The following is a 23,887-nucleotide window of genomic DNA, read 5'->3' on the forward strand; positions in this document are numbered from 1 at the left end:
AGAGGCTCCCCCAAAGAAGACCTAGGAGAAGGCATTTCCCCTGTTTCTTTGTAGAGATGTGGGAGACTATGGGCATGGGACACTGAACATAATGTTAGGCTTTTTTTATGTTGGTTTTACTCAGCATTTTTTCTCTTTTTTACTTTTTGTCATAAGGGATAGCTCTCTGGGAAGGGGGAAGGGGAAAAATATTTAGAAAAATGTAATTAACATGAAAATTCAAGATACCAATGGAAACAAAAAATTTTAAGAGGAAAAATATTGTCAGCTCTGTTTGTGTTCTGGTACATAAAATTGGGAACTCACCAGATTTTCCTTAAAAAAAAAAGAAGAATTGTGGTAAATAAAAACCTCATCAAATTCCTTGACTCTTCATAGTAAGAAAATAACAATGGAAAAGTTTGTTGTTTAGTCATTTCAGTCATGTCTGACTCTTCATGACTCCGTTTGGGGTTTTCTTGGCAAAGATACTGGACTGGTTTGCCATTTCCTTCTCCAGCTCATTTTACAGATGAGCATACTGAGGCAAAAAAGGTTAAGTGACTTGCCCACGGTCAAAGAAATAGTCAGTGTCTGAGGCCAGATTTGATCTCAGGAAGATGAGTCTTCTTGACTCCAGGCCTGGCATTCTATCCACACTGCCAGTTTGCTGCCCGTGGAAAATATAACAGGTTTCTGGAGGACACTGTCAGAAGAAGAGGGAATTTTATGTAATGTTTTTGATATTTTTGATTCAGATTTGGAATTTCCCCGTGATTATCCATCAGGATGTCTCCTAGGTTGTGTGGACCTGAATGACTGCTTGCCTCAAGAGCAATTTAAGGAACAGGTGAGTGCGGGGTTCTTATGTGGGAAGATGTTTGAATGCTTCATCACAGAATATCATTGGGATGGGAAAACGCAGCTTGGTGTAGTGAAAAGTGAAATAACACTAAATTTGGGGTCAGAGAACCTGGCTTAAATCCTGGATGTTACTTACCGGTTTCCTTGACAAATCATTTCACCTCTTCAGGGTTTATTTTTATCTCATCTGTAAAATGAGAAGAGGAAAAGGGAGGGGATGGTTGGGGGTGGACAGATAATCAAAGGTCTATTCTTGCTCATAGTCTTATGATCCTAGATAATATCAACTGGAATTTAGAGAGATGCGGAGAGGCTTACTTGAAGGAGATTCTGGGGAATGAAAAAACAAGGCAAGAACTGAGAGATCTTTAACATGTGCCATTTTATTTCCTGTTATGCAGAAGGTCTATGTTGTTGGAAAAAGGAACATTATCGATCTATACCTGGAGAAAAAACAAAATAAAACATTGCTACCAAAATTGTAGCAACAAATGTGGCAAGACTGCTTACTCACTCCTTTAGAATCTGACCTTAAAATTACTTTTCTTTCTGTTGGAAAGAAGTATCTGACTGTCAAATTGATTAACTTATTGGATAATAAAATGTAATTGCTTATGCCCTTGGGCAAGCAGTCCAAGCCAGAGATGTATGGTTATGGCCAATATATTTTAAGGGTCAGCCTTAACATTAACTTGAATGTTCTTTTGTCTCTTAAGTCTGACCTAACTAAATTAGGACATTTGTGAACAGCAGAGGGAGCTGAAGACCTTTAGGATAAAATCTTAAAATCTAGAGTCTCAGTGTTTTATAAACTAACATTCTGGAAGAAATCCAAGGTGGGGAATTTCATCCCTGGACCATGCTTAAAGTGCTTTCCTCACAGTTTAGCTTTCTGGATATAGCTGTAGAGCTTCTATTTTCACTTGTAAAGAAACAGTCTTTAGCTGAATAATTCTCAGTGGAACTTCTTCCCTTACTAGGCTTTTTTCTCTTTGTTCATTGTTATCTTACTACCTTTCTTTTTATACCCCTTCCCTGCTTCTCCTGTCCAGACAGAAATTTTCTTTATGTCCCAACAGTAACATTTCTTCTAAGGTGTCCATGCTCTTATTTTTGTTTGATAATGTCTCTTTCCTTAACCCTATTTCCTTAGCCCTGTTTGCATGTAAACAGTATATTCATGTATATTATATACACCTACGTACCCAGTTATTTATTCTCTGTCTTGTCTATACTCTTTCCATTAAACAGTGGGGCTCAGCTCTAGGCAAAATTGTGAAGTAAATACAATCTGACTTCATATCTCCCCCTACACCCTTATGCCTGTTAAAACTTCCTTTTCTGTATTTTTTTTCTCACTTTTTTTTTTGTTGCTTCCATTCTCTCAAGTATAGAGGAAAGTCACTAACATCTTTGTGTGAATTATTTTAATATTATACCATCCCAATTAATTTATGTTTTAAAAGCGAATCACATCAGATTTCTGTGTCTGTGAGAGAGAGTCAGAGAGAGAATTTGAGAGAGAGAATTAATAGATCTAGATTTTTGGAGTAGATACTTTCTTCCCCTCTAATCACCCTAATAAGAAACAGGCATTAGAGCGTATCTACCAGTTTTGTTTTTTTTCTTTTCTATCCTCTCTAAATCAGCCAGAAAGGGGTGGAAGACTTGGATTCAGTAGTATAAAGTACTTTTGGGGTAATGGAAATACCAAATAATAACAGAGCATTTGGCTCTTTAAAAGGGCCCAATGAGATCAGCACTTCTCATCATTCTTAGGTTCTATATTTTCTCTCCTAAGGGCTCTGAGTCACCTCTGGACCTGCAGCAATTCTCCCATCTGTTCCCAGCTGTAGAAATTGGCAACTCTCTCTATGAATTCCCTTGATTTTTAGCATTATACTAAATTGCTAGAAGCTTATAGTCTTTTTCATCATCAGGAACAAGTACCCAGTTCCACTAGTGTCAACTTTCCACTTTTTTTCCTTTGTAATTGAGCACAATACTTGAATGTATTTGGAGCTGACAATCTTATCCTGGGTTTCCTCATTGTGTAAGGATCTTAACCCTTTTTTTTTAAGATCTGGCTTTGGATCTTTATTTACCTTTGTGAACTGCTAAGATCATCCAGATGGCCTACCTGGGTCTGTTTGGTGTAATGTTTCTTAAGGTATGGACAGCAAATACTTAGTTAATTTTAATAGTAATATTTCTTTCTTTTGAGAAAACCATGGGGGGGCGGGTTGCGGAATGAGGTGGTGGAAGGGGTGGTCAGATAGAGAAGACTAGAGGCCTGTTATGCCTTTTATTTCAGTAACTGAGAAAGTAGCACATAGGAATTTATATCATAAACCTACTGTTCCCTACTGCCTTAAAAGGCCCATTTTTCACCACTATATTGTATGACATTGTCTTAGACATTTCTGAGAAGCAGCATGATACAGTATTAGGTAGATATATGGATTCAGATTATACCTCACACAACTCTGTGACCATGGGCAAGTCTCATACCCTTTCTGTGCCTCAGTTCCCTCATCTGTTAATATTTCCTCATCTTTATTATTATCTGGAAATAATTATCCTTAAAAGAAGATCTGCCTCACTGAGTTATTGTATTTATACAAAGCTATTTGCAAACCTTAGAGTGCTATGCAAACATTTTCTGTTATTGTTATTATTATTATTAGAATAGTAATACCAAGGCAGGGATTTTAAACTTAATCTGTTGTATGACTTTGGTCAGTTCTTTTGTCTGTTTTATTGCTTAGTTTCCCTTTCCTTAGCCCAGCACTGTTATTTATTTCCCTGTCTTGTGGCCTTGGCCTTTCCTTGATAAGTTAAAATATTGTACACATTAACTGTTCTTTGGCATAATGTGATCATCTGAGTTCCCTGAAATCCAAGGAGAGGTTTTATTAGTGGGAGTTTTAAAGTCAAGTGTGGCCACACTGGGTAAGTGGCTTTTAAAATGTGTGTGTAAAATGTTTTTCCCCAGGCTGAGAACATATCTGCCTTTCATCCCCCATGGGTAGTGTGGCTGGCATGGTTATTTCATGCCAAAAGGAATCCCTCCAGGCTTTTCAACAGTGGCAAGTGCTCAACCCTAGCAACAGTAGGAGTGAAACTGAGAGACCTTAAGGGCTTGACTGTGGAGAGAAAGGGAAAGGATGGCTATCTAGTAAAGCTTTTCTTGCATTCCCCTAGAAGAAACTCATGCTGTTTGCCAGCGTTTTATCTGCCAACAGCAGATGTAAGCTCTCAAAAACAGCAGGGAGGATGTTGACTGTGACAATGCATCAAGGCTTTGGTTTGTAACCTCAATAGTAAGGCAGTTAACTTTTTTTTTTTTTTAACAAAAGACATTTTGATTGCCAAATCCATAACCATTAGCAGCTGTGGTTGTGAGCAGAGCTCTCTCCTTACACGTATAGTCTAGGCTAAACCTAACAGCCTTTCAAACAAAAAGTTGGGTTGGTGGCTCTTGTTTCTGCGTGTATATCTATATGTGCTGTTTTTATCACTACATTCAGTGACCAATCTGATCTGTCTGAAATCTCAAGTATCATTGATTATTCTGTTTCTTCTGAACTGAAGCCATCCTCCTTTTGCCTGCTGCTGACCTTAGTCCGTTCTTCTTTTTGACTAGTATAATAATCAAGACTGCAAATCTAAGGTGTTTCTGCTCCTAAATACTTTTATGCTATTGCTGTGACATCAGTAGGAGAAGGACAGTTGTCTAGTGAGGGAAAGGATTATTATTTGGATTCCTTTCTGTGATAGCGTTCAAACATCAAGAAGAAGTTATCTTTCTGTAACTAGAGTAAAAGGTTTTTATAAAAGTGAGGTTTATAAAGATCAGGTGGGACTGAGCAAGAAATTAAAAGATGAAGGAAGGGGCAGCTAGGTGGCGCAGTGGATAGAGCGCTGGCCCTGAAGTCAGGAGGACCTGAGTTCACATGGGAGCTCAGACCAAACACTTGACGCTTTCTAGCTGTGTGACCCTGGGCAAGTCACTTACCCCAATTGCCTTTTAAAAAAAAAAGATGAAGGAAACAATATTTTAATCTAGCAAAATTAGATGCTAGATTCCTGTTTGTATCTAAAAGTACTTAAAAACGTCTCATCTGCTTTGTCCAAAAGACTTCTTAGCATATAGACCTAGAAATCCAAAGGAGGTATGAAGACAGTGTCTGAAAAGTATGAGCTGAAAACCTTGTTTGTCAGCAAAAGCCCTTGTTGTGTAAGGACCTTTTGCAATTCATTGAGAACTTAAATATAACAGAAAAGCCAGTGGTACCTTAGGCAATTTTCTTAAAATCTCAGCACATGTCATTGAGATTAAGTGAATTTTCAGAGTTCCCACTAAGACATGAGCGTTTATCAGTGTCTCACTATCTTTAGAGTTATCTTCAGTCTTTTTATTAGAAGCCCATTTGAATGTGGCTTAAGGAAGAACTCATCTACATTTTTTAAGTATGAGAAGAACATGATGTTTTTTATTGTGTGTATTCTTGAGGAGGGTGAAATATAATATTTGATTTCCATAATGGTGTGCTATTTGGCTTTTATCTGAAGAATATTACATTATTTGTAGTTTCCCCATTGCTCCATGAAGTTAACATAAATTCCTGTTTTACAGATAAATAAACCAAGGTCATCAAGATTTAATTTGCTTGAGGTTACAAGAGTCCTCCATACCCTATGTAGTTCAGTTTACAGGAACCTGCATTGAACTACTTGGGGTTTTATACATTCTAATTTGTGATTCAAGTGACAGAGCTTTTATCAGTTTCATTGTCCAGAAAGAACCTGAAACCTTCAGGACTAAACAAGAGAAGTTTTTTGGTTTTTCTTTTTCTGTTCTTTTCTTTCTTTCTTTCTTTTTTTTTCCAGTTTTCATTAATCAGTCAATAAGCATTTATTGGCATACCTGCTGTGTGCCAGGCACTACTGGGTGCTAGGACTACAAAGATAAAAATAGAAGTTCCTACCTTCAAGGAGTTCATATTACGTAGGGGAAAACACTGTATTTATACAAAATAAATACAAGGTAATTGGGAGAGGGTGTTAGTAGCTGTAGGAAAGAGGAAAGGCCTTATATAGTAGGCTAGATTTGAGTTCAGCTTTGAAGAAACTTAGGGATTCTAAGAGGTATTAGGAGAGGTGGTACAGACTGCAGAGACCGAGTGTCATGTGTATGAAAGCTAATTGGGTTGGATCACAGAGTGTATGAAGGGGAGTTAATAGGGATGTAAAGTTAGGCTGGAGCCTGGTTGTAAGGGCTTTAGATTCCAAACAGGAATTTTTATTTGATCCTAGATGAAATAGGGAGCCACTGGAGTTTAACGAGCATGGGCAGACTACTGCCTTAGAATATCACCTTGGCACTGTGTGGAGGATAGATCAAAATGGGGAGAGACTTGAGACAAGGAGATCAGTTATGAGGCAATTGCAAGATCAAGGTGAAAGGTGCTGAGGGCCTGAACAAGTCAAGATCACTGAACAAGTGGAGACCAGGTAATAGGTAGAAGATATATTGGGGAGGTAGAATTAATAAGATGTAGGCAAATAATTTGTAATAGGGGTAAGGGAGTATGAAGAAGATGACTCTAAGATTGTGAGCCTAAGTGACTGGAGGTACGGTGGTGTCCTTGCCAGAAAAAGTTGGGGAAGTTAGGAAGAGGAGTTGGTGGGAGTGGGACAGAAGGAAAGATAATTACTTATTTTTGGATGTATGAATTTAAGATACCTGGGGTAGATACAGTCCAAAATGTCTCATAGGCAGTTGGTGATATGGAACTGGAGTTCAGGATAAAGACCATGCTGGATATATAGATGTGAGAATCATCTGGGTAGATATAATAATTTAATCCATGGGGCCTGATGAGTATCATCAAGAGAGTCATTGAAGAGAGAAGGGAAGGTTCAGGATAGATCCTTGATGTATACTCACAGTTAGCGAATGGGAAATTCATGAACAAAGGAATCTAAGAAGGAAGGTAGGAGGAGAACCAGGAGAGATTAGTGTTATGAAAATCCAAAGAGAACAGAATATGCAGAAGGAGAAGGTAGTCAACAATGTCATATGCTGCAGAGAGGTTAAGAAAGATGAATATTGAGAGAAGGCTACTGCATTTGACAATTAAAAGATAATTGGAAACTCTGGAGGGAGCAGTTTTAGTAAAGTGATGAGGTCAGAAGTCTGATTGCAAAGGGTCGAGGAGTAAGAGGAGAGGAAATAGAGCCTATGAGAGTAGTTAGCTTTTTCTCAGAATTTGGCTGTGACAAAAGAGGAGGATAATAACTTGAGCGTATGGCAAAGTCAAGTGAAGGATTTTTAAGGATGGGGGAGACATAGTCATGTTTGTAGGCATCAAGGAAGGAGTCAATGGAAGGGGAGATTGAATATTAGAGGACAGTGGGATGATTATAGGGCTGTGTGCCAGAAGAGAGAGAGATGGGATCAAGGATACACATAGAGGGATTGGTCTTGTTGGGAGAAAGGCCACCTCTTCTTCAGGTGACATCAAGAGGTTTTGAGATGTAAAGAGAGGGAGCTCATGGAAAATGCTTCTATTTTCTTAATAAAGGATAGCTCCAAATCCTTTGTTGAAAGGATTTGGTGAAGGGGCTGATTTGGGAGGCTTCCCCAGTTCAGGTTCAGGTTACCTAGTATGAGGGCAGGAGTTGGAGTGGGGAAGAAGAGAGTGAGTCAGGTATGGAACTATTTGATAAAAGAGAAGTAATGACCCAGGGGTGACAGATAACTGCTGCTGGGATTTGGATTCACAAGATGAATATGAACTATGATCAGAAATAGGATCAGAAAAGAAATCTTCTGTGGTGTTTATTTACTGCTTACCATTGATAGGTCTTTCAGTAGTTTTAATGTGAACAATTCTATTCACTAAGCTTTTACTAAGATTATTGAGAAAGTAGATAGCACAGTGCCTTGCCTCCCCAGTGCACTTAACAAGTGTTACTTGATGAGAAAGAACTGGTGGGGAAGATTTGCTTGTACTTAAACACAAAATGAGATCAATGTATATTATGACCTCTGCTCTGTAGCTGCAGTGGTTACTTGAGTTAGAAGAGCTAGGTTCTAATACTTGTTAATCCAGAACTGGGAAAAGCCTTGGGCACTTTGATATTGTTTTCAAGGTAGGTCTTGTGTCCATTATTTTTTAAAATATTATTTTAATTATTTATTATTATTATTTTGCCTTTTTTTTTTTGGTGAGGCAATTGGGGTTAAGTGACTTTCTCCCAGGGTCACACAGCTAGTAAGTGTTAAATTTCCAAGTCTGGATTTGAACTCAGGTCCTCCTGACTCTAAGGCTGGAGCTCTATCCACTGTGTCACCTAACTGCCCCCTTCATGTTCATTATTAAGGACATATTAGTGTAAAGTCCTTGATTAGAACAATTTACTTCTGGCTTTCATAATTTTAACCAAGGGTTAGGAAGGAAGCAGGAAGGAAACAAGTATTAAGTGCCTACCTTGTGCTAGGCACTGTGCTAAACACTTTACAAATATTATTTCATTTGATTCTCATAGGAACGTTGGGTGGTGGGTGCTATGATTATTTCCCTTTTACAAAGCTGAGGAAACTAAGGTAGCAGAGGTTAAGTGACTTGTCCAGGGTCCCACTGCTAGTAAGTGTCTAGGATAGATAGGATAGAACTTTGCTGTGTGGAAGTTGCCATGATAGTTGTGTTTTCTGTACTTGATGCTTTCTGTATGTGACTGCTTTTTGCAGGTTGAGAACTCAGAGGAGATCAGTTAGATGAGGAGGAGGAGAGGTTATAGCAGAGTGGTACAGTTTGGGTCTTGGTTCCTTCCAGAAGTGACCACTGTGCCCAGTAGGCAGCTTGGTTATTTGCTCCTAAGCTGCTTTCCTCTGTGACATATTTGTTGCCACCTTAAACTGGCAGCTCCTATTAGTAATCTTGGGCAAGAGGCCTGCCAGGTTGCTGCCAGGCTCTGTTCTAGCTTATCTTTAGTTTATCTTTATCCACCCCACTTCACTTGATAGTTGAGTCATGACATGGCAGTCATTTTGTCCTGAAGAAAAAGGTACTGCTCTGAAGTAGGGAAAAAACAATTTTGCCCTCCAGGGAGGATAGTGAATTGTGATTGTGCCATATATGCCACGAATGCCTCGAGCTCTTTGAAGAATAATGTAAATGAGAATTATTAAACAGAAAAGAGTGATGTTGAGATTATGCTCGTTTAGTTTTGTTGTGCTTGTGGGCATTTTATTAAAATAACTTCCTTCTCTTTCTGAGTTTTACCATCTTAGTCTTCTTGGAGTTGGCTTTCAGCAAACCAGATTTCATAACATGATTACTAATTCCATATAGTTCAAGCCAAGAAAACCTCCCAGTAAATGCACTTCCTTTGTGTGGCATTTCTTCTGGGTAATTGTTTTAGATTTTCTTATCCATTTGGAAAAGGGTAATACTTCCAGAGCACTTGGAATTCTTTCTGAAGGGTCATACCATAGTTTCTTGGAGTTATTAATCACTTTGGTACAAGACCTAACCTAATTCCCAGGTTTACCGAATTGGTGTAAATACCATTTTGGCTATGGGTCAGCACCAGTTGCCAAAACTCTGAATTTCTTCTCTCGTATGGAAACAGCAAAAGAAATGTTTTCTAGCTGACTGGTGAGCAATCTTCTTCTGGAGATGAGGAGAAAATGCTTGTTTAGCACTTAATTACCTGTTATGTTAGACAGCTATGAAACTTACGAGGCATGAAAGAAGAATAGGTCCCCCTCCCCCAGTCATCAGACTGGACACCAGGTGATGGGAGTCACAATACATCAAAGAGTAGGAACAACTTCTTAGGGTGTCTTTACTTGAATTTCCCTTGTTTTGTGTTGCTTAATTCTAAGAATCTCCCTCACTTAAGCAGCCTGTTGCTTTCTCTAGTCTGTTAGTCCTGGACTTGTTCTGGTTAGTGTTCTATATTCCTCTTTCACGGCTGCCACCTTCTTTCTCAGAACATCTTTTTTTTTTTTGGTCTTATGACTCCCCAGCAAAGAGCAGCTTTTTGTATGCCTCTGACTGGTTAGTGCAAAGTGTGGTGCTTCTATTCCCTGGTGTTAAGGCTGATTTATTGCTGCCTACAGGCCCCAGTTAGACAAAATGTATTATTTTAGACAAGATTACTTTCTTTCAATGCATTTCATGGTGAAAAATAATCCATGTTCCTTTGCTAGCATTTTTGCTTCAGTTTTCTTTATCCCTTATATTACTTTTCATCTTTGTTCTCTTAAGTCACCATAGAGGTATGCAGTAGAGCCTGGCAAAGGAAATATACATGTATATCTTACTTTTGGGGGGCAATAGGAAAGTTGAGTACTATATTTGTTTTCACTTTAAGACATAAAAGTATATAGGAAACCTCTTACCATGCCATTTTTCTTATCTTATTATCTCATCTCAAATTTTTTTGTTTTTGTAATTCTCTTATTTTATTAGTATACAATGGGACAATATTCTAAGCTCATCCAATATAGATTCATATTGGCTTCTTGTCAAGAGACAAAGGTTTACATCTAGTTTGAAGAAAGCAGTAGATTGTAGAATGGACTCTTCTTTCATACATAGATGTTGTCTCAAAAGACTCTAATTTTCAGTATGTGCTGTCTTGGCTTCAACTTGCCATGATGGATTTTGCTGTTCAGTTTGATTGAGTAGGCTTTAATATAGGTAATTACAAGGCCACAACCATGTTTGGAAGTACCCAGAATATTAAAATTGCCATTGCATATCCAAAGGATTTAAAAGGACAGTTTTACCCTTCCCAGTAGGTAAGAGGATTCACAGCTCCCATAAGCTGCTGAAGGAAGTGGCCTTCCAACCAGCCGTTTCCCCTGGCAAACACTGAACATAATTTACATAGCTTCCTACTAACTCAGCCTGAACCTCTTGTCCTGCCTGGCTCTTAGTTTTGAAACAACAGGACTGTGAAATGCTGGCAGTCCTGTTCTTGGCCTTGACGCTGTCCAGGCTACAGAGGGGAGAGGGCAGGATAATTGAAGAAGAGGAACTGTAAGCTGCTGGGGCTTCAGCTCCTGGTGTGTTAAGTTTAAAGATGTCAGTGAGAACCTGTGCTTATGTTTTTGCCAAATCAGCTGACAGTGGTTCTCAGAGCAGTCCTTATGTAGAGTTCACTTTTTTTTTTAGTCCATACTAGAACCTTCTCTATCCTGAGCTCTGGAAGGATAAAGGGGCTTCATGTACATATACACATTGCACACAGCTTAACATCTGATCCATCCAGTGATAAGGCTGTACTAAATGAAAGCTGTGGTCTTATCAGAGCAAGATCTGCAGCATTCTGTGCTGAGAGCTGTGACATGTGGGCAGAACCCACAGTAACCAAGAGTACCTTCTACCTCCTACAGCACATTGCTTATCTATTGCATGCAGTAGAGTTACTAAAGAAGATTGTAAAATACTGACTTTTGAAGTTTATGCTACTTTCAGAGAGGCAGCATGGGGTAGTGTAGTGGTGTCAGATAGAAAACAGATTCCTTTGGGCTGCATGTTGACTGAGAAGACCACAGATTAACATTATCTATACCACATTATATTTTTATTTATTAAACATTTCTGAATTACATTTTAATCTGGTTTGCACTCCAGAGTTTTGTGGGCCTTGAGTTGGACACCTCTAGTGCTATTTTTATTTTTAAAGATAAGAAAACTGAAACTTAAAGGCCCATAATAACTAGTACTAAAGGGAAGATCTGAATCCAAGTCATTTCTGGCTCCAAATACTGCACTTATCTTTAAAAATAAAAATAACAAAACCTGAAATACTTACCTTATAAGGCTGTTGTGAGGCTCAAATGAGAGAATAGGAAGCAGTGCTATGTGAATGCCAGATGTTGTTGTCTATGAATTGCAACAGAGTATTTCTGTGGGTACATCCTGGCAGGTGAATAAAAGTAGAATTTTATTTCAGATGACCAAATTTTAATATATAGAAATAGAAAGCCTAATGGTGGCAACTAAGGAATTGACTTTTCTGCTCATGGGATCTTCCCTATATGCTTGTGAGTTTTACTGGTTGAGTTCAGCAAGGAGAATATGTGGCTAGATGGGCAGTCATGAAATGCCAGGACAGCTCCAGAGAAATGTTTCACTGACTCAAGCTGTTACTTTGAAACATGTGATTGAGTGATCACTGAAGTTTTATTCTAGTGTCAGTGACTCCCAGAGTAGAAGGAGTAAGAGCCATGGTTGTTCACACATATCTAGTTCTGATTGATGTTGTGAAGCAGTATTCTGAACAGTTTTCACAGTTATTTTTTAGGTCACCTTTTCACCCTCACCAAGACTTGATTGCATCCAAAGTGACAAATTTTTGCATGTTCATACCTTTCAGAATGAATCTTTTTCTTTCTGTTAAGTCATGGAAGGGCTTTGTTTATTCTTTCTGGCAAAATTTCCTTAAGATATTTTCATTTTCTTAAGTCTTTACAGTGCTTTATTCAGTTGAATCCATGAAGTACTCAAGTTTCTGAGATGAATATAGTTGGAAACTTCTAAGTTTCCCAGGGCCAGCTAGGTGGTGCAGTGGATAGAGCTATGGGCCTGGAGTCAGGAAGACCTGATTTCAAATCAAATCTAGCCTCAGACACTTACTGGTTGTGTGACCCTGGGCAAGTCACTTAACCCTGTTTTGCCTCCATTTTCTCATTTGTAAAATGAGGTGGAGAAGGAAATGGCAAACCACTCCATTATTCCCAAATGAGGTCTTGAAGAGTCAGATGCAACTGAAATGACTGAACAACAACAACAAAAATTCCCGACTCTGGATTGTTTGTTTTTTCATAAAAGTCAGTTCTGATTTGTCTTCTGGGACAAGAAGTGTACTTTTGATGAAATTGTTTTGTGTATTTCCTGTAATAGATGGGAATTCAAAGATTAAAGACTTCATACTTTACAAAGTATAGCACTACTACTTTGGGAGAGATTAAGGTTTCATTCTCATTTTTGTCCTGGCTGTGTCTTTGTTTTTCTCTGCTTGCCTATCTGTGAAATGGGGAGATGATTTACTACCTGTCACCTACCTATTTGGCAGCATGTTATCAGTATTGGTGAGGTATAGTCTATGGAACATTTTGAGTTTCTTGAAGAAAATGTTAGAACATTTTAAATATCGTCCAATCTAGCCCAACTCCCTGGATTTTTATGTTTATATTTTTCAGTACCCAGACCTCAGTCAAGAATCTGATTCTCCGTTTGTCTTCATCTGCACAAATCCCCAAGAAATGATCCTGAAGTTTCCTATCAAAGGAAAACACAAAATCTGTAAGTCTATTTCCAATATCATTTCATTGCTAAACTTTTGCATTATGACTATTTAACCTGCCCTGCTCCTAGTGCTGTTTGGTGATTACTTAGTGAATTAATAGAATTATACCTATATATTATCTCGTTGTCTTAACATTAAGTTCAGTGCCATGTAGCTTTTCTTACTTGGCCTCTTATCCATGAGCAAAGAGCATGACCTGACAGAGGGGATCACTCTAGTGTCAAACATTCTCTTTTCCTAGAGATGTCTTAAGACATTAACATTTATGACTCTTCCAACAAGTAGAAGCCCAGTTCTTCAGTCCAGAGAAGAGACCTGAATATATTTGCTTACAAATTCAATTTACAATCAGCCTGGAAAATAAAGCATTAAGGAAAGAATTGCAGCGGTTCAATAATTGACTTTTTGTTCTTTGGTGTTTTTTCTCATTCTGACTTCTGAAGACCTCATATGACCAGTTTAATTGTTCTTTCAGAGCATGAGTTTCATCCCTTTTTCACGTTTCCCACTGACAGCGTTTTCCCTGGGGCCATTTCTTGGAGCCTTTGTTCTTTCTCTTCTCCCACTCTGGGTGATCTCCTCCTCTCTTGTGATTGCAGTACTCTATACATAATATATCCTTGTTTATTTATTTTTCCCACTTTCAACTTCTCCTTCAAGTCCCAACCTCTCCTTTTTGATTCAGCACTTCAGCATTCTCTGCTTTTGGATATTTCAACATAAATTTCCCCTACAAGCCCCGTGAAAATGTGACAAAGATTTGCCTGTATTTTCTCCAGTTATCCCCTCAGTTCAACTTATTAGTCATTATGGTTTATCACCATAGGAGACAGCTAGGTGGCTCAGTGGATAGAGTGCCAGGCTTGGAGTCAGGAAGACCTGAGTTGAAATATGGCCTCGGACACTCACTAGGTGTGTGACCCTGGGCAAGTCACTTAATCTCTGTTAGCCTTACTCCCCTGGAGAAGGAAATGGCAAACCACTCCAGTATCTTTGTCAGTAAAACTACATATGGGGTCATGAAGACTTGGACATGACTGAACCACTGAACAATAGCAAATGGTTTATCACTAATCTATTGATCAACTGAGATGATACATATAAAGTACTTTGTGAAACTTAAAGCATCATATAAATGTCAAGTATCATTATAATCATTACCATGTTACTGCTTTCTCACTTTAGAAAGTGGTTTTGAAAAATTGGGGGTTCATGCTACACCAGTTAACTAAGCCCTGTTCATCATCACAAACTATACTCCAGAACTGAGCTAGCCATTTCATGGGTATGTTCCATTGGTCTCCATATTGACTGTTTGGAATGTTTGAATGAATTAATTCGCTTAATTGTCAGGTTAGGAGAACTTCATCATTCAAAAAGCATGCATCCTAGAAACCCTTAGGAAAACAAATATATCTATCTTACATGGAAACTACCACTCCAGACATAAGGAAGAGGTGGCCAAAATGGCTGCTTTTCTCCCCACTGCTTAAGCTTGATGTTTTCTTATCCCTTCCCTGCTGAAGACCTCATTGCTTCTGAGACTGCCCATCCCCCAGCCCCTGTTTCTACTTCTTACCTCACTGTACTCAGTACTAGTCCATGGTATGGTCCTCTGAGTATATAGCAGCAGGACTGGTTATGGTTTGGGGTAGGGATGGGGAATGCTAGCTAAGGAAACTTCATTCACTAGGTTCTTCCTTGTTTCCCACTATTGCCGATCCCCTGAGGATGAAGCTGAAATTGGTCTTGTCACGAAGACCCTAGTCCCTAACCCATTTGTGGAACTGTAGTTCTGTTTCCCACCATGTGTAACAATGTTTCTTTGGAGAAAAGCCTTCAAAAGGCCAAAATGATGTCCAGAAATACATCTCCCCTTATTAGAATTGGATCTGGGACTCCTCTTTTTCCTTTCTGTTCTGAAGGGGATGGAGATGATTTTTATTTATTTATTTATTGATTAGGCAATGTGGTTCAGTGACTTGCCCAAGGTCACACAGCTAGTAAGTGTTATGTGTTTGAGGCTGGATTCGAACTCAGGTGCTCCTGAATCCAGGGCTGGTACTCTATGCACTGTGCCACCTAGCTGCCTCAATGGAGATGATTTTTACATCAGATTTTTGGTGCATTCAGGTACATACCATTTTCACCTTTGTGGATTTTGGCTTTCTATATGGATTGGAGGGGCTGGCTTGGAGGAACATTTTTTTTTTATTCCTTGCTGTTTCAGATTATTGTTAGCAATAAAAACACTTAGAAAATATACAGTTAATTTTGTGGGTGATTCAGGGACAGACAGGTTAGGGAATAAGCTATCAATCTGTTTGATTTAGGAGTGGCCTGTGGCAGAAGGGAAACCTTGGTTGATAGACATGGAAAGTAAAACAGATGACATCACTTTGGGGGATCTGTGGAATAAAAAAAGCAACAGAATCAGTAGGGCTAAGAAGTGTCCTTAGGAGTTTACAGTGATAGATGATTTTAGGCCTCTAGCCACTCACCCAGGTTTGTGCGTTCCTTTGCTTCCTCTAGAGCCTTTGCCTCTGTCCCTGATAACATAATGGTAGTAGAGAGATTTTCCCAGCCTCTTAAATTAGAACTATGAATGCATTTCTCTGGAGAAACATTGTTATACATGGTGGTTAATAGTACTGTACTAATACTAGTACTTTATGTTATTAGATACATTTTGGGTTAAATAGACTTTTGTGATCTGGCGTATTAACCATCCTATAGAATAGCTTTTTCCAAATTAATCTGTGTACTTTGGGGCTTGAAAGGTGAAACATTAACTGAACCTATAACTGCTGGTTTGGGGATGCCCAACAGGTGGGTATGGATAAATATGGGGAGAAATAGAGGAGATTGTGACTTATATATTGAAAAATGTTGTATGTGATAATACATTAGAGGGGAAAATATTATTTGTTTACATTTTTTTTTAAGGCAGTTGGGGTTAAGTGACTTGCCCAGGGTCACACAGCTAGTAAGTGTCAAGTGTTTGGGCTGAGGCTGGATTTGAACTCAGGTCCTCCAGACTTCAGGTGCTCTATCCACTGCGCCACCTAGCTGCCTTTGTTTACATTTTCTTAAGGAACCTTTATAGACATTATACAAAACACCCAGCAGTCCCTTGAGCACAGTTTGGGCAACACCTTTTTATAGCATTGTTTCTCTAGGAAAATGCTTTGAGGTATAAACAAGTAAGTTATTGACATAGTAGTTCACAAGTTGGGGACACTTTGTACTGCTTTCCATTGATAATAAAGACATCTGCCTCATTTGCTATCCTGCCATTTACTTTTAGCTACCATGATTAAGGTTATGTTTAATACTGAAATACTGTCACAATTTAAAGTATTCAGAGAGTGCAGCTGAGCTGGTACAGCATAAATATCTGAAGCTTTAAAGAGTTAAGTTTTCTGGTATGAGAAAAAAATCTCCAAATTCATGCTCTACTGGTAGAAAGTCATCTTCAAATACGAAGGAGAGCACATGATGGTTTTACCTTTAAATATTTATGTTCTTCACTCCTCCAAAACTTAACCAGTTCCCAAATTCTTCCATGAATTTCTTTCAAGAACTTTGATTGCTCCAGTCTACCCTTATTAGCTCTTAGTTTCTTGACTCCGATACCAAATCTAATGATTATAATGACAACTTCCAAATTTTCCCTCTTTGGTGCTTTGTTCTACTGTGATTGAACTAACCACAACTTGTGGCTTCATAAACTGCTTGAAATTTACTGAAACAAGTATTTGGAAGTTTATAATGCTTTTTGTGTGAGGTTCTTAAAGGCAGTTAAGCTTTAGGGAAAATCCTCCTACTAATCAACTTTTAAGATGTGGAATCCTCAATATAAAGCTGTTAAATGATGTGACCAGGTTGATGTGGTAAATTAGAGATAAAGCTGAGACCATATCTTAGATGCAAAATTCCCAGGCTTCAGCATGTCACAAGAGGCATTCTAGTTTTTAGGTTGTTTTTGTCATAAGAGCAGAGTATTAGAGGTCAAGATCTCTGCATTGAATTCCAGATTTAGGCTGGGTTACATTACCTCTTTTTTCTTTTTCACCATCTGTAAATTAAGGAAAAGTTTATTTTTGCCACACCCTCAAATGGAAAACAACATCCTCAATGATTAAGATAATAATTTTCCTATTTATAATGAATTTTTTAAAAAGTACAATTTTTGTATCTGGTGTCATATCTTCCCCCTCCACGCTAAGTTTCTAGGTTTTTTGTTTGTTTTTGTTTTTTTGCTTAGATATCCTGGGGTATAATAATTCCTCAGGCCTTAGTTCTGTCCTAGAAAAGATGAAGGGAAAAAATAGATGATTCTAGAGGAGTCATCTTACAACAGGGAAGTTTATTATGCTTAGGAATTTAATATCTCATGTTTGTATTGCATTTTATACTTTTCAAAGTCACATTCACATTTATCACCTCACAACAACCATGCCAAGTATGTGAAGCCTATATTATTATCCTTATTTAACAGATGATGAAACTGGAGGTGTATAAAAGTTAAAAGAGGTCACACAACTGTGTGGCTGAAGTAGGACTAGATAGACTACAGTTGTTCTGATTTTAATCCAGTGCACTTTCCAGCACCTAACACACACTGCTGTTTTGTTTGATAATGAACATAGATGTGTGGCAGTGTGTGCCTCTGGGATTTTAATATACCTGTATGCTCTAGGAAAATGGTTTCTTTGATTTCTCCTTTAGTCAAATACCACTGAGCCTTTTTTTTTTTTCCTATTTATTAAGTTAAGACTTACCACTTAACTGGATGTGACTTTGTATAGGAGAAAGTAAACCAAACACCATTTTCAAGAAAGAAAGACAGGAACCTTGTTAAGATGGTTGTCACAAGGTGACCCTTAAGACTTTCTGGTGCTGAGTTAGAGCCTGTCGTTTTTCCTAAGAGTTGTTGCCCATGGAGGTTGCTTGTTGGGAAGACAGAGGTTAGCTACATCAGTGACACATTTCTCATTAGGGTTACCTGGGAAGGAAGGTGTTTTTTTTTCCCTGAATTTTAAACTTAGAAGAATCCCAGAGCCTGTGAACTCTGCCCTTCTTAGCCAGTGATAGGGGCCCTTTGTCAGTAGAGCATTCATGCGGTTTCTGCTTTACTGTTTGAGGTCACTCCCCCTATTGAGCTCAGAGGCTGCTCTGGGGGTGAGAAGAACTGCTTTTCTCACTGTGGGGAATATTCATGCATCAGCCTAGCCAGTTAGCAGGTCCAGCCTTGGGTATCCCACTGTGTGAAGGGCCATTCCTTTATTACATATGTGTGTTGTGCTCACATCAGACACCCTGAAAAAGTGATAAGTTCTTTTTTAGCAGCTGTGAAATGAGAGACTTCACTTCTTATCTTCTTTGGCAAATACCCACTGGATTTTTTTTTTATGTCCTACACAATGCTTCTACCTCCTTCAATTCCTATATAATGGAATTCTAGAGTTTGGAAATAAGTGTCTGATTCCTGAAGCAAGATAATTGAATGTGACAGGAACAGGGTAACTAGGAGACCTGTGTGTCTACAATAGATTTGCATTGCAAATATAGTTTTAAAATAATGAAATTTCTTTATTCTCTTTTATAGGGAAACTGGATTCCAAGATCCATCAAGGAGCAAAGAAAGGGTTAATGAAGCAGAAAGCCACTGTCTGACTGAGAAAAGGAACCCACACTTTGCTAGTGGAGAATCCAGAGTTGTGTGCTTCCTTTGAAGTGGAGGCAGTAAAAATCTCTAGGCTGGACTTAAGCATTGACTCTCTCAGAATATAAACTCTTAACAAACTGTCATAAGTTCTTGGGAGTGTGTGGAGAGAGGGTGGAGGGAAGATGCTTTCTTCACACAGTGGGCTAAACCTTGTGTACTGTTTATAAAAATAATTTTAAAATTCCAGTCTTTGAGTTTTTTTTCCAGAAAAGGACTAAAAGAGCATAAGTAAGAAAACTTTCCCTTAGCTTCAAGCTGTGTTCCATTTGGTAGATTTTGTTTCTTGGGAAAGCAGTTATTTTAAAGGGCTCCTTAGATAGGAAAGATTCTTTTTTTCCTAAGTCAATCAAGAAATATTGATTAAGCATCTGTGTTAGGCCTTGAGTTTACAGAAGTAATCTAAAGGGATAGATGGCAAATCTCAAAATGTTCAAGGGAGCCTCTGGCTAAAACAGGCTTGGCATAGTACCAGAATATCAAAACAAGTCATTACCAACAATTCTGTCATCTTTTTTAAACTGATCAATCCAAAAAGTGAGTCGGCTGGTCATTGGCCTGACTTGACTCTGGGACTCATGGGCTTGAGCTGGCTCTCTCTTCCATCCCCTCCCCCCTTCCCTCTCTTTCTTTCTTTCTCTATTCCTCTTCTTTTTTCTCCCTACCAAAGCCCTATGGAGCCGATTGCTATTGCATAACTGCTATATAGACCTGACAATTTGACAACCTTCCATACTCCATTTCCCTAAAGAAAAAAAACGTCTTTAACAAATGCATCCAAATGTCCCCAAACACTGAAACTAAATCCTCAGATCACACTCTAGGGAGCCCAGTGGACAAAGCACTGGGCCAGGAATTAGAAAGACCTGAGTTTGGATTTGACCTCAGAAACTTACTAGCTATGTGACTCTGGGCAAGTCATTTAACTTCTGTTTGTCTCAACTTCCTCATCTGTAAAATGAGGATAATATCAGCATCTATCTCACAGGTTGTGGGGATCAAGTGAGATATTTGTAAGAAGCCTGGCACTTGGTAGGTGATATGTAAATGCTTATTCCCTCCCCCTCTGGAGAGGGAAAGTTATGTGCTTTGAAAAAGTAAGGGGTATAACTGAAATATGATTATTACTAGTTGGTCTGGCCCCACTTAGGGAAACATTTTGTTTCTGAAGCAGTTCTAGGGAGCTGTTAGAATCTCAGTTCCTGGCTTCTTGAGGAAACTCACTACCTTAAAATATGTATGTTCTGCTTTTTATAAAGCTATGGCATCACTGGGGAAGTTGGATTCCCTCCAGGAGTTGTGTGCATGACTTAAAAAAGGGAAAAAGTACCCTGTGTTATGAATAAGATTAATTTCCCCTTTCTTTAATCCTTCATATTCAGCGTTTATTTGCATTGAAATGCCTACACTCATTATGCATTGATGTTCACTCAACTGTAAACCCTGCTTGCTGCATAGCTCTAGGCACCGGTTCTACTTGGCCTGAGTGTTACTGATTCCCAGGCAAAACCTACCACATATTAGCTCATGATGGGAACATGGAATAGTCCTTGCTCTCTTGTTTTAACCTGCATGGGAAATGCAGGAAGGATAGCACTTATAAAAAATTACATATTGGCCTTACGAAGGCAACAGTGCTATTAGCAAATGAAACTAGACGGCAGTTAAGTCTATCAGACAGTGGCATCCTGTATTATATGTTGGATTTTGTCTAGTTTTTTTTACTCAAACAAAATGCACAGAGAAGGTAAGAATTTTCTGCCTTTTTATTTGAGTACAGAAAGGAGTGGATTGATATCTCTACTTAGAATGTCCATGAAGGCCTCAAGAAAAGTAGTCAGAAACTGCTAAGAAGTCTGGTTATACAGCCCTTCCACATGCTAAATAAGGAGCTGGGCTAGGTGGGGCAGTTGCTAGGAGAATGATGTGGAAAGCTAATCTTTAAGATACAGCAACAGTTTCATTCCATTTGGGGTTTAGGGTGGGGGTAGGTTGGAAGGCAGGAAGTTAAGGAAGAAGTGGTAGAGAAACTTGTTGGAGAGATGACTTTCAGCTCCTGTATGATAAGAGAACATGATTTAAAACATGGTGTAGCTCCTTTACAGCTTGTATGCTAGACTCACCATGGACTGGTCTTTCAGTGCTTCATAACATTTCACACTGACCTTATATTTAAGGGACAATTTGGATTGTGGGAAGCTTGACATTTCTGAGCTAGTTTTCAGTTGCAGCCAAAGTGATTGCGCCCCCTTTCGGCTACAACTGGGTCACTTAATAATCTTTTAGCACCTGAAGGGGCAGTCTAGTTTTCTTTCTTTTTTAAAATTGAATTTCATTTTGTTTATTCCTTCCCCTCCTCCCAGTTCCTAAGCCACAATTATTTGCATACTTCAAAGTTGGTTATGCATGATAATGAAGGCTACCCCTAAGGCCCCAAGAGAATTCAGCTTTGGGTTAGCTGTTTTGAAGGGGGAAGAAAATTTGCTTGTGAGAACACCAATTTGAAGAAATGGATGTAGATTTTCCCCATAGTCTTTTAACTCAGAAACAGCTGGAAACTTCAAGAAGTCAACAGGAGAGCAGGTGTAAAAATTTGAGTCCAAAGGTTGATTTTATTCTAGGACATTACAAACGAATACTCAAAAATCCCTTTACCTTTAACCTCCCTCTTTTATTAATGCCTGTTTATATATTTAAGACTTTAAAATATGCCCTTGCCAGAGACCCGGAGCCAGAAATATGGCAAGTAGCTTGGGGCTGTTCTGCCCATCCAGAGAATGGACAACAAAAAGAAAGCATCTATTATGCTGGAGATCTGTAAACTTCAGCATCTTACAACTGGGGGAGAAAAGAGAGCCCAAAGAATTTTTCTATTCCCTGGGATTCCAATGGCAAGTGCATATTTGCTGCTCTGAGCCTCTGAAAGTGCTGGTAGGGGGTCCATTGGAAGATAACATTACACTCAGGTTCCAGAAGTTAAGAAAGCTAGCTACCAGCACATGAGAGAGCATTTTAGCCTCAAAAGGCTAGAATGCAGTAGACTGTACAGTGGGAGGGCCATCCACCTTCACAAAGGATGTTGTGTGGGTATGTATACATCTCTATGTGTTTGCATGCCCCATTACTCAAAGAGCAAAACTTTAGTGTGTATGAAATCCTGTCACTTTCCCAATCTAGATAGAAAGCAAAGGCTGAGAAAAGTTGGTTGGCCAGATTTTGAAGAAAATGGGGGGAGCAAAGGGAGAAGAAAGGGTGTGTCAGTTTAAACAAGAAAGGGTGGAGCCAGCCTGAGGGATGTGGCCAAAGAAAAGAACAAATCCAGGGGGGAGTGGATGGGACCAGGCAGGAAATGCCCCTGGAAAATGGAAATAAAAAAGACTGGTTTATTAAGCAAATAGAACTCTTTAAATAAGAGTGGAGGATTACAATGAAAAGAAAGGGAATGGGGCTGAGAAAGGAACAAAAGGTGTCTGAGGGATGTGGGGGAGGGGAATAAAGGAGTTAGAGGGTGCAGCAAATTAAAACCCAGAAATGCTTTAAGTAACATAGGACACCTAAGCACCTTAAAATTGGGGGTAGCTAGTTTTACCTTATAGCGATTCACATTTATTTAGGCTAGAAGTTTTCGCTGTAGGGAAAACTGAGGGAAGGAAATTTTCTTTCCCTCCTCAGTTAAGCTTATGTCTCTTTAACTTTGATTGTCCTCTATAGGATCAGATTTCATTTAATTTTTGAATTGTTAAATAACATTTTTCTAGTAGTGCTATGTTTCTTGGTAACTTTAATATAGCATGCCTAATGTCTTGATAAAACCATATTTATTATAAGCCCAGTATTATTCTCAGCCTCAGAGATCAGTTTAGCTTTCTGCAAATGGTGGATGTCAGTGCCTATTTTCAGACCAAAGAACAATTTAGTCAAAGAAAAATAACTGTTTTGCCAGTTATTCAGATTGGAGGATCTATAAAATGGGGGAGGGTTGGATTAGATAACCTCTAAGATCCTTTCCCATTCTAAATATGATCATATGAAGTTATTATTATTTTTTAATGCTAAGAGGCCTCCGATCTGTCTGGGCCAAGGTTAGATACCAGTTTTGTCACGTAGTTAGACACTCTCTTCAGTCTTTTCTCCCTTTTTCAGTGTGGAATAGAGGATAAAATGCTGAATCTGATTCAAGAAGCTGTGTTCAAATCTGTAACTTCAAATATGTGACCATAAGCAAGTCATTTAACTTTTCTGACCTAACTCCCTTATCTATATAGTAGCACCTATCTAACAGAATTGTTAAACTTAAATATGATTGTGTAAAGAAAGGCTTTTTCTGAACCTCAAAGTGCTACATAAATATCAACTAATATTATTACTTTTCTAAGTTTGGTGCTTATACAAGTGATGCAGACTGCACATTATAGAACCACATCCTTTGGTAGCTAGTACTGGGGATAAAGTTTGTTCCACCATAGTCCAAGAACAAACAAAGGCGAGTCATGAAAATTCTGAACTCAGTTCTAGTTTTGGGAGCATTCCAGGTTCTGGGTTGTATTTCCAAGTCATGTGTTACCAGAGTGTGAGAGACTACTGAGTACCTAGAGATAAAGGAAGAAAGAGAGGTCACAGAGGCAGGAGAGAGGAGGAAAATAGGCGAGAATCCAACAAGAGATACAGGCTCTGGTTAAATAGTAAAGAGTAGGGAGCCTCCAAGATAAAGATAAATTTCCATTTGATATGGAAAATGGGGAGGGATCCTTAGTGAAGGTCATGTAGAGGTCCAGAAATAGGAGGGTTAGGAAAGGACAAGATTACAACAGTTTCAGGCATAGAATAAAACACTAGAGAATAGGAAGATGGAATTTGGGTTATTTTAAGTTGCAGAGAGGAAAGAGAAGAATCAGGGTTTGGTCACCTTTGGGTTAGGGAGAAGGGATTGAAATTCCCCCGGGGAAATAGATAGCAGGTTTTATTATTCCCATTTTAAAG

General features: G+C 38.7%; 1 protein-coding gene across 1 annotated transcript in view; it reads left to right on the top strand.

The window, feature by feature from the left end:
- The window catches only part of TRIP4 (thyroid hormone receptor interactor 4), a 44,785-nt gene extending 25,689 nt beyond the window's left edge, over positions 1-19,096 (top strand). The window contains 3 exon segments of the mRNA XM_027851655.1: positions 738-829; positions 13,073-13,175; positions 18,791-19,096. Of these exon segments, the coding sequence (XP_027707456.1) occupies positions 738-829; positions 13,073-13,175; positions 18,791-18,858 (263 nt within the window). The 3' untranslated portion in view covers positions 18,859-19,096.
- The last annotated feature ends 4,791 nt before the right edge of the window (positions 19,097-23,887 follow it).

The sequence above is a fragment of the Vombatus ursinus genome, unplaced genomic scaffold, assembly GCF_900497805.2.
Source record: "Vombatus ursinus unplaced genomic scaffold, bare-nosed wombat genome assembly UNPS02009205.1, whole genome shotgun sequence".
NCBI lineage: Eukaryota > Metazoa > Chordata > Mammalia > Diprotodontia > Vombatidae > Vombatus > Vombatus ursinus.